General features: G+C 36.2%; 1 protein-coding gene across 1 annotated transcript in view; it reads left to right on the top strand.

Annotated features, from left to right (window-relative positions):
* The window catches only part of Myo3a (myosin IIIA), a 205,286-nt gene that overhangs the window by 33,415 nt on the left and 159,816 nt on the right, over positions 1–12,055 (top strand). The window contains exons 4-5 of the mRNA XM_074056480.1: positions 8,725–8,829; positions 9,195–9,294. Of these exons, the coding sequence (XP_073912581.1) occupies positions 8,725–8,829; positions 9,195–9,294 (205 nt within the window). The remainder of the gene's footprint in view (positions 1–8,724; positions 8,830–9,194; positions 9,295–12,055) is intronic.

The following is a 12,055-nucleotide window of genomic DNA, read 5'->3' as shown; positions in this document are numbered from 1 at the left end:
CAAGATGGCTTTTGGAATTGTACTAATCCCCAGTGCAGAACAAAGGTGCTGCTTGTGTGGTCGTATTTGTAGTGAATTGCTTTTCGTACCTACAGTCAGTTTAATCATTTCCATGTTTGTTGTATTCACCCTTTCCTCACATTTTTTTTCAGTGTAACCTAATTCTTGAAATTTCATTAAGAAATTAAATAGAAAATTTGATTTTCTATTCTGAAAATTAAACCAAGCACCAGTCAGAGAAATAAATTCCCTGCATAGAAAGGGTGCAGAGAGGCTGGGCAGGGTCCAAAAGCAGGGGACTATCAAGAACCTGGATTCCTCCTAACCAGGTCCATATAAGCCTCACTCAGTGATTTCCCCAACAGTAGATACAACCACGGTCAAGCAGATAAACAAATATACACTCAAGAGGAAGAAAAATTAAGAAAATACTTGGTTTAAAATTTTCTCACTTGTCATTTTCTTGGTCACTAATCTTAATTAAAATAATTGGCTGGTAATTTTTCTCAGTGTAACTCAACAAATAAATGAAGAATGAGTAAAGAAATGTGTATCTCAAGCCATATAAATAGGGATTTTATGACTTTGAAGGACAAGAGTCTAACCTTACACTGACACTTTCTTATGCTTAGAGCCATAAATACAGGTCATTAAAAAAAACTGCTAGCATGTGTTCTTTACAAAATAGATACATAAAAAAGAAAGACATTTGCCCTTTCTCTTTGTTCTCCATCTTACTACTGCTTCCAGATAGAGGAATAAACCTCCTACCAAGATAACAGACAAGAGAGTTCTCTCTCTTTGCAATTTTATATAGTTTTTGTTTGTTTTTTCTGACAAACCTCTGGTTTCTAAATATGAACTATTTTTCATAACTCATATAACAAACACTATAGTAGAAGGAATAAAAGAAATAGGGCTTCTGATATTTTCAATTATACTGTGTTATCTATGAATAAAACTTGAATATCTAGCTTTCATAACTTACTGTATTCCTTTCATATATGAAACTCTTAAGAATTTGAGTTTGTTTTAAAGTGCCTTTTATCTTGGAAAAAACAAGAGGCTGTGTTTGTTGGTAATAGGAGTGAAACCATCTAACTCCTAAAATCGTACTTTATTATTTATAAGAAATATTTAACTAAGTATAAATTAAAATATGAGCTAATTATAGATCATATGTAGGAAGTTGCTATCTTAATAGAATGGTTTAGGTATCTCCTAACTTTTTTTTTCTTTTATTATTCATATGTGCATACAAGGCTTGGGTCATTTCTCCCCCCCCTGCCCCCCCATCCCCACCCCCTCCCTTACCACCCCCTCCTCCCCCTCCCTCTCCCCCCACCCCCTCAATACCCAGCAGAAACTATTTTGCCCTTATTTCTAATTTTGTTGTAGAGAGAGTATAAGCCATAATAGGAAGGAACAAGGGTTTTTGCTGGTTGAGATAAGGATAGCTATACAGGGCATTGACTCACATTGATTTCCTGTGCATGTGTGTTACCTTCTAGGTTAATTCTTTTTGATCTCACCTTTTCTCTAGTTCCTAGTCCCCTTTTCCTATTGGCCTCAGTTGCTTTTAAGGTATCTGCTTTAGTTTCTCTGCATTAAGGGCAACAAATGCTAGCTAATTTTTTAGGTGTCTTACCTATCCTCACCCCTCCCTTGTGTGCTCTCGCTTTTATCATGTGCTCAAAGTCCAATCCCATTGTTGTGTTTGCCCTCCCTAACTTTTTAATGGAATTTATCAGGTGAAATTCAAGCAACAAAATTTACATGGTGAGAGATTGCTTATTTGCTTTAAACTTCTTTTTTTCTTTAAACTTTTTTGCTTTTTTGCTTTAAACTTCACTTTTTTCTTTTTCTGACCTCAGTGACTTGTTAGAGACTCTTAGAATTATTATTCATGTTTTCACCTCACATTCTACTGTGACTTTAATTGGTCCTTCTGAAGAGAACAACTCAATGTTTTAGCATTGCTGAAAATTATTGTATAATCACCTACAAGATTCTGTGTCCTGCACAATTATAGTATGTGTAGTTACTATAGTGAATGACATGCTTCCTACTTTTACTATTAAGAACTTTCCAGCTTTGGTAGTAATATTCATACTTGTTTTAAAAAATTTAGTGAGCTTAAGGAAAGTCATAGGATTTCATTTCTATTATGTGAAGATCACAAAATTTTATCTGTTTAGAGAAAAGCCTTTCTTCTGAGTTTTATTGAAAAACATAATCCAGATAATTACAGGTAGCTGTAATCCAACTACTCTGGAGACAAAGGCAGGAAGATTGAGAATTCAAGGTCAGCCTGGGCAAAAGTAGTAAGAACTTGTCTCAAAAACAAAAAAGGTTGAGGGCATAGTTCAAGTGGTAGAGCACTTGCTAGAAGACCTCTAGGTCCAATCCCTAATAGGGGAGGGAGGAGGAAGGAGAGAAAGGAAGGAAGGGAGGAAGGAAGGGAAAGAACTGCAAACGTAAAGATGAAAACAATAAATCATCAACCCCCCATGCACAGTTCTATATTTCAGAAGAAATATACAAAAATTGAAAACTGTTGTCAACATGTGGTAGTAGCGTCTATCTGCTCTTTAAACCTTTTCTTTTTTCCTTTTAGACTCACTGTTACTAGTCTCTGTGAATTTCTTTGTGTTTAAATCCTTATCCACATAACTATACTTCAAGGCCTGATATATAATCCTGGTAACTGTTTTTTATTACTCTAACTGGGTTTTTATAACCTTGGCACTGCTGACATTTTGGCCTGGATGACCCTTTATTGTGGGGGACTGTCCTCTGCATTTGGGGGTGTTTGGCAGCTTCACAGCCCTGGTGATAAAAAAGTGACATTTTGAAGAGTCCCCAGGAGCAAAGTCACCTGTGGCTGGAAACCCACTCTTCTGACTATAGCTTTAATCTCTTAAAGCAGAAGCTGTCCTTGTCATCTTTGATCAATAAATATTTGTTGAATATGAAGAAATAAATTATAACTCTCCTGAAAGTCAATTTTAAATGAAAGCACTATTATGATGAATATATATATATATTCATTGTGATTATATATATGTATGTATATATAATATGTGTGTATTTGTGTATATATTGTCAAGAATTCTTTCTGGGTCATTATCTCTCATTTCTGTTAAAATGTATTGGTTATAGAATTCAACCATAAATAAATAGTTTAGACTCTAAGAAGACACTAGAAGGGTGCTTCATTTGTACTGAACTTGGATTAATTTTGTACCTTCATTGTTTCAGGTCCCTTTGCATATTCTTAGTGTTAGCAAATTGGTTTTTTTTTTTTCTAAAAATGAATAGACCTTATTTTTTTAGAAGTTTAGGTTTGCAGAAAGATTAAACAGAAAATATAGGGACCTCCAATAGACCCCTTCAATGCCTCTCCACTTCTCCTGTTAGCAACATCTTGCATTAGTGGGATACATTTGTTGCAATTTATAAGTCAACAATTGCACATTATTAACTAAATTTTATAGTTTACGTTAGGGTTCACTCTGTTTTGTACAGTTTCTGACAAATGTTTAATACACATTTCTATAATTGCCTGTATCCACCATCACAGCATTATAGAGACATAGTTTCACTGCTTTAAAATTTCTCTGTGCTCTGTCTATTCATCCCTCCTACTTCCCACCCCAAACTCCTGACAACTGCTCAATGTTTTTTGCCTTTGGTTTTGCCTGTTCTATAATGGTATACAATTGGAATCATACAGTAGGTAGCCTTTTCAGATTGCCTCTTTCACTTAGCAATATGCACTTAAGATCTGCCCATTCTTGACATTGGCAGCTAGATTTTAAACTCAGTTCAGAGTTGCATCTTCTGTTTCTCGGACAATTTGCTGAATACACAAGTGTGCTATATAATTGGACAACCATACACAACCCATACTTCACACCATATACAAAAATTAAGTCAAATGGATCACAGACCTACCTATAGGTAAAATCAAAAAGGTATAACATTTCCTAAAGAAATTATATGAGAAAAGTTTCGTGACCTTAGATAAGACAAAGATTTCTTAGACATAGCACAAAAAGTACATTCCATAAAATTTTTTAAATGATAAATTTAGAGCTTCTTCTCTTCACAAGACACTTAACATGAAGGTGGGTATGGGGGATCACACCTGTAATCCTAGCTACTCAGGAGCCAAGATCAGGAGGATGACAGTTTAAGTTCAGCCCAGTCAAAAAATTCTTGAGACCCTATCACAACTAATAAAAGCTGGGTGTGGTCGGGCACCAGCAGCTCACATCTGTAATTCTAGCTACTCAGGAGGCAGAGATTAAGAGGATCACAGTTCGAAGTCAGCCTAGGTAAATAGTTTGCAAGACTGAGCCCCTATCTTGAAAATGCCTGACACAAAAAAGGCTTGCAGAGTGGTTCAAATGGTAGAGCACCTACCTAGCAAGTGCAAGGCCCTAGTTCAAACCCCAGTATCACCAAAAAAGAGAGAGAGAGAGAGAGAGAAAGAGAGAGAGAGAAGGGCAACACATGGCCTGGAAGAAAACACAAAACACCCATCTGATAAAGGATTTCTACTCAGATTATTTAAAGAATTCTCAAATTTCAATAACAAGAAAACAACCAATCAACAAAAAATGAACAAAAAGTTTGGATACTTCCCCCCAAAAAATATATAGATGACAAATCAGTACAGGAAAGGATGATCAACACCATTAGTCATTAGGCAAATCCACATTAAAACCATAGTGAGACACCACTACTATTCGCCATGCTTTTAAGAAAACACCTCACAAAATCAAGTGCTGGTAATGCTGTGGAGCAAATGGAACTCTCATACATTGCTTGTGGGATGCAGAATAGTACAACCACTTTGGGAAGCAGTTTGGCAAATGTTGATACCTTGAAACATATGACTTGTAGGACTCAGAAATTTCTTCTCAGGTACTTCCCCAAGAGAAATGAAAACTTAGATCACATGAAAACCTATGCAATAATGTTGACAGAGGTTTTACTCATAATTGCTAAAAACTGGAAACGACTTGTGTTTTTCATTTAGTACCAGATAAACAGTGACTCATCCATCCAGTGGACTACTCAGCATTAAAAGAAGAATCCAGGTTAAAACATCATCTTAAAAAGAATGTGCAATAGCACAAATGGATCTGAAACTTATATCCCAAGTCAAGGAAGCCACACAGTTGACCCTTTCATTAACATAATATGGTGTCAACCTAAGTAAAACAATCAGGTTTTCTCCAAAAAACATGGATGTTTATTTTGGAAATCAGAACATTGCAGTGGGATTACACATGCCCTAGTAAATTATGGGTGTATTCAAAGAGGTGGAGAAAAGAAGTTTTTAAAGACAAAAAGGAGGATTCCATCGATATTCTGAAGCAATAATCCTTGGCACAATGATTAATAACAAGTATTATCATTCTGAGGTTGAATGGACAATTGCTGGACAGATGTCCTTGCAGAAGTACTTTTGTATAAGTTTGTGGTGACTTTTACGCAAGTTTGTAGTTCTGATAGTCTTTTGTGAGAGCTACTAGCAGGCAGTTGTGCATAAGAACTCTTTCTTCACAACCTTCCAGCTTTATTTTTTTGGTAGACTTGACATAGGTGACTCCATTTTGATTCTGATAATTTTCACATTTTTTCAATAGTCAACTGCAGAAAGTGCAACTATAGAGAGGCCACATTTTAGAGAAACAGGAAAAGAAATTTAGCCTCCCTGCAGTGATTTTTAGGAAGTTTAAAGCTAGTTCTCAAACCTGAGTCCTTTTTTTAAAAAAGTGGCTTGGCATTTTAAAAGACTCAATTTCTTTTCAGTCAGTTGTGAAGTAATTTTGTGAATCATGCTGGGCCACAGTAGAGGCAGTCTGATCCTGCATTCTACTTACAGGGTAGCAACACTCTGGCATTTATCCAGCTAAAAGGGCATTCCCCTTCCAGATACAAATGAAAATGAAAGTCTTGAAATGATAGACTCTACATATTTTTGTATAAGCTGAAAACCATTTTCTTTGACTATAGAAAGATACCAATTTTAAGTGTGATTCTGTTTCTTCATCTTTAATATGGAGATGACAATATCTACTTCAGAGAATGACAAGGTTTAGAATTAATTCACATAAATTGATTAGAAATATTCCTGGCATCAAGTGAGTGGTGAGTGCACCTTATTTGTTACTGTCTGATTCATAATGTACCAGAAGTGTGCAGACATCCAGCAAGGCTTAATCACCACATTAAAAAACTTTTGAGAAAATTACTCAGTATTTCAAAACTAGGATGCTAAAACTACACTTGCTTTCACATACTTTCCCTGACTGCACTTGAGTTAGAGGTGGGCCAGGGAAATGATGACTCTTTTAATTCTAAGGCACTGGTGGGTACTAAAGGCCAGATGGGAAAGGAGGTCCAATAGATCAGGGTGAGAGAGACCAAACAACAGCCCTGCAGGGATGGGCAAGGCTGAAGGCAAATGATAAATTATCAGCCATCAGGGATCAAGGATTGATCAAAGCATCCTGAGACCTTCTCTTGGTCCAGAACCATTGACTAAATAACATTATCTCTCATATTCACTGATAATATCAGTATAATCTGTTTTGTAAATAGTGTAGCTCCTTTGAAACTTTTCTGTGGAATTTAGTATTACCTAACTGTGAGGATTCAGATATGAAAAATTCCCCTACCATATTCCTTCCTATTTTTCTCTATTTAGATTCTTTCTGCATTTTGGGGTAAGAAGGGAGGGTGTTGAAGAACAAGGAAACATAAAAATTTTTATGGTTTCCTGAAGTATTATTTGTAATCTTTACTTCATTGCATTCTCAAATTTTGCCAAAAAGAGTACATTGTTATTTTATTTATTCATTTATTTATGTTTTAGATTTTTTCATTGTTGTGCTGGGTATGGGTACACTGAAGCATTTACAAAGGTTCTTACAATGTATCAAATATATCGTACTTTAATTCGCCCTCCACTTCTCTTCCCCCATCCTCCCTTCCAAGGATGCATTTTTAAAATTACTGTACATGTGAAATAATATGTAGCTGTGTATTGAGGCCATAGAATTTATTGCACTGTTAATCAATAAGCCCTGCATCCTAAAATTAGGGAATAATTTGTAGAATCACAATTCTTATTCTCAAATTTAAAAATCAAGCAAACCCAGTATTTCTTCAAATCTCTTCTGAAAATTAATTTACACAAAAACTGTGTTACAATAATCACAATTGTATAGAAGTATAACTGTTTATGTTCACTCTTTGCAAAATCATAAAGATAATAAGAGCAATCATTTATTTTTATTTATTTATTTTTTTATTATTTGTATGTGCATACAAGGCTTGGGTCATTTCTCCCCCCTGTCCCCACCCTCTCCCTTACCACCCACCTCACCCCTTCCCTCTCCACCCTCCCCTTCGATACCCTGCAAAAATTATTTTGCCCTTATCTCTAATTTTGTTTTTTGTTTTTTTGTGTTTTTTTTTTCAGGTTTTTAAAATAACCTTTATTAAGTTAACATGTGCATTACAGGAAACAAACACATGAAGCAAAGAACAAAATCATCCATAGCAACAAGCAGTACAGCTGGACTGTCCTAAATCCTGTGTACACATAACGATCCATTTTAGAAGTGTAGCCCAGGCTGGCCTCGAACTCGTGATCCTCCTGCCTCTTCCTCTTCACCTCGTTGATTACTGGCGTGCGCCACCACAACCGGCCTAATTTTGTTGAAGAGAGAGTATAAGCAATAATAGAAGGAACAGGGTTTTGCTAGTTGAGATAAGGATAGCTATACAGGGAGTTGACTCACAATTTCCTGTGCATGTGTGTTACCTTCTAGGTTAATTCTTCTTGATTTAACCTTTTCTCTAGTTCCTGGTCCCCTTCTCCTATTGGCCTCAGTTGCTTTTAAGGTATCTGCTTTAGTTTCTCTGCGTTGAGGGCAACAAATGCTAACTAATTTTTTAGGTGTCTTGCCTATCTCATATCTCTCTTGTGTGCTCTCGCTTTTATCTTGTGATCAAAGTCCAATCCCCTTGTTGTGTTTGCCCTTGATCTAATGTCCGCATATGAGGGAGAACATATGATTTTTGGTCTTTTGGGCCAGGCTAACCTCACTCAGAATGATGTCCTCCAATTCCATCCATTTACCAGCGAATGATAACATTTCGTTCTTCTTCATGGCTGCATAAAATTCCATTGTGTATAGATACCACATTTTCTTAATCCATTCGTTAGTGCTGGGGCATCTTGGCTGTTTCCATAACTTGGCTATTGTGAATAGTTAAGAGCAATCATTTAAAACAGAAAATTGGAATGACCCTTTTTGGTAGTACTGGGGCTTGAACTCAGGGCCTTGCACTTGCTAGGCAAGCCATGTCCCCAAACTCTTTTCAGGTTGCATTTTTGCCCACATGGGTTCTCAGACTACAGTCCTTCTACCTATGGCCTCCCACATAGTTGGATCACAGGTGTGCATCACTGCACCCAGCTTCATAATTGAAATGGGTCTTGCTAACTTTTTGCCTGGGCTGGCCTTGAACTGCAGACTTCTTGATCTCTGCCTTCTGAGCAACTGGGATTACAGGCACAAACCACTGCACTCAGCCTCTTGGATTAATATTTTAAAGTGTTTTAGGAAAACTTTTTTATATCAAGAACTTAAAATGTCATGTCCTTTTAAATGTCCATCTTGAAATGTTCATTTTCAGCTGTGCAATGGAGGATCCGTGACTGATCTTGTAAAAGGATTTCTGAAGAGGGGAGAAAGAATGAGTGAGCCTATAATTGCCTATATTTTACATGAAGCACTAATGGTAAGGCAATTTAAATTCTTTGTGCATTAATTATGAGGTAGTTCTAATTTAAAAATGTGTCCCCTGTTTTTAGAAAAATATCACTGCATCAGTATTTATTGATGAAAAAGTAAATGCAAAGTCTGAAATTTTTGTCATACTTGCCATTATGTTAAAGAAGTATGTGGCATGCTCTGGTCTTGTGTATTTTTACATAATCCAAAGTAGAAATGATGCACTTTGATTTGAGTAACTCAATGTGAAACATTTAAAAGTGTTTGAATGCTAATTTTGACGTGTTTCCTACTGATTTGATACAAATGCCTTGTCTTAAAAATGTGCTTTTTTGATGCTTTAATACTCATTATATATTTCCTACCTTCTAGGGTCTTCAACATCTGCATAACAACAAAACTATTCACCGAGATATAAAAGGAAATAACATCCTATTGACCACTGAGGGCGGGGTTAAACTAGTAGATTTTGGTAAGTTTTGTTTAAAATGTCTGTGTTTGAGCTGTAACAAACTACTGTGATGTGACTTGACTATTTTCCAACATTCTTGCTTTTTCTGTGCATTGAAAATAGGGGAAAATCAGTATCTCATTTGGCTTGAAATTAAAAGCAACAAGAACAGCTAAACACTCCTCATAGGAAGGGCTATTATTCTTCCCAGAAAATAATTCCCACTCTAAAACAGACCCAGGGAAAATGACATTTATCTTGAGATCTCATGATGTCCTTGCTCTAAGAAAATGACTACCATACATACAGCCTAGATTGAAAATTATTAAAAACAAATGTAAGTATACATTTTTTCCAGGCATTAAATTTTAAAAATGGTATACTAGTAGCTTTAAGAAAAGTAGCTTTCTGTGATACTTTCCAATATAAAAGCAGACACCTAGGTAATAAATAAAGTTTATTTATTAATAATAATCTTTTTTGGCCTGTCACCAGTAGCTCACACCTATAATCCTAGCTACTGGGGAAAGAGATGGCAGAGATGAGGAGGACTATGGTTTCAGGCCAGCCTGTACAAATAGTCCATGAGACCTGGGCAGGAACTGGGCGGTGGCATGTACCTGTCATTCTAGCTACTGCAGGAAGCATAAATAGGAGAATGGTGGTTCAGGCCAGGTTGGGGGAGCAAAGCAAGACCCTATCTCCAAAATAAGCAGATCAAAAGAGGAATAGAGGTGTGACTCAAATAGTACCTGCCTACCAAATGTGAAGCCCTGAGTTCAAAGCCCAGTACCACCACAAATAATAATTTTTTTGTGGTGCTGGGGATGGAATTCAGGACCTAGCGTATGCTAGGCAAGCACTTTACCAAGCTACATCCCTAGTCCAAAATGACCTTTTATAGGACATCTTTAGAAAACGGTCATAAGTTAGCTAACAAAATGAGAGTTGGGGTTTTAGATTATTTGGTTAGTAGTCTTGTCTTTCAGCAATAGTTGACTATTAAATGTATTCATAGTGTGCAATACCTAAATGTTATTATTTGCATATGATATAATAATTATATTTCTATTCTATTCTCCATGGTAAGAGGGCATGGGATTCACTTTGCCTAATATGATCAGTAGGTTTTGGTACAAACTAAAATCTAAGAATGGTCTACCACTTGTGCCATGCCCCTAGTCCTTTTTGCTTCAGTTAGTTTTGGGATAGGGCTCCAAATTGATGTCTGGGCAGAACTGGACCATGATCCTCCTATTTATGTTAACCATGTAGCTGGGATAACAGGCATGTACCACTGTACCCAGCTTTTATTGATTGAGATGGGGTTTCTTGAACATTTTGCCCTGACTGGCCTCAAACTGATCTCTGTCTCTTAAGTAACTAGGATTACAGACGTTACCTGGTTCTCTCTCTCTCTTGTTCTCTCTCTCTCACTCACTCTCTCTCTCATTCTCTCTGTCTTGCTCTGTGTGTGTGTGTGTGTGTGTGTGTGTGTGTGTGTGTGTGTGTGTGTATGTGTACATATATTTTAGGTCAACATTCTGCGTATGAGAGAAAGATGATATGTGACCTTTGTTCTTTGGAATTCAGCTTGTTTCACTTAACATGATCATCAATTCCATCCATTTTCCTACAAATGACATCATTTCATTCTTACTTATGGATGAATAATACTTTATTGAGTATTTGTACTATGTTTTATTTATCTACTCCTAGGCTGATTCCACAGCTTGGCTATCTTGAATAGTGCTGCAATAAGCTCTATTTCTTTTCTTCAGTATATATATATCCAAGTGTAGTACCACTGGGTCATATGGTAGTTCTATGTTTAGTGTTTTGATGAACCTCCATACTGATTTCTATAGTGGCTGTACTAATTTACAATCCCACCAACTCTGGGATTCATTTTCCCCATCGTCTTTGCTAGCAATTGTTGTTGTTTTTGTTCTTGATGATAGCCATTCTGACTGGGTGAAATGATGTCAATGTCATTTTGATTTGCATTTCCTTTATGGTCAGAGATGTTTCTTCATGAATTTTTTGACCACTTACACTTCTTTTGAGAATTATCTGTTCAAACCATTTGCCCATTTATTAATTGAATTATTGATTCTTTTGGAGTTTATTTGTTTGGGCTCCCCATATACTCTGGTTATTAATTCCTTGTCAGATGAATATCTGGCAAAGATTTTCTACAATTCTGTAAACTATCTCTTTATTCTAGTGACTATTTCCTTTGCTGTGCCAAAGCTTTTAGTTGATGTAATCCCATTTTTCAATCCTTTCTCTTATTTGCTGAACTGTTAGAGTCCCATTCAGGAAATTGTTCCTATGTCCATGTTTTCTAGTGTTTTCCTTATGTTTTTCTGTAGTAGTTTCAAAGCTTCAGGTCTTAACATTAAAGTCCTCGAGACCTGAAATAGCCAAAGCAATCCTGAGCAAAAATACTGGAGGTATGCAATACCTGATTTCAGACTGTACTACAGAGCCATAGTAAGAAAAGCAGCATGGTACTCGTCCAGACATTTTAACCAGTGGAATAGAATAGAAGACCCAGAAATAAGCTTATACAGTTACACCCAGCTGATTTTTAACAAAGTTGCCACATATGTTGAAGAAATGATAGTCTCTTCAATAAATGGAAAACCTGTATATCCATATGTAGAAGAATGAAACTAGATTTTTGTCTCTCACTCTGTACTAAAGTCAAATCAAAGAGTGGACCAAAATAAATCTTAATGATTAATATCTTTTTAATATCTTTTGGTGCTCAGTAGGT

Source organism: Castor canadensis, chromosome 15, assembly GCF_047511655.1.
Source record: "Castor canadensis chromosome 15, mCasCan1.hap1v2, whole genome shotgun sequence".
In the NCBI taxonomy this organism is placed as follows: Eukaryota; Metazoa; Chordata; class Mammalia; order Rodentia; family Castoridae; genus Castor; species Castor canadensis.
This window is presented reverse-complemented; position numbering and strand designations above follow the sequence as displayed.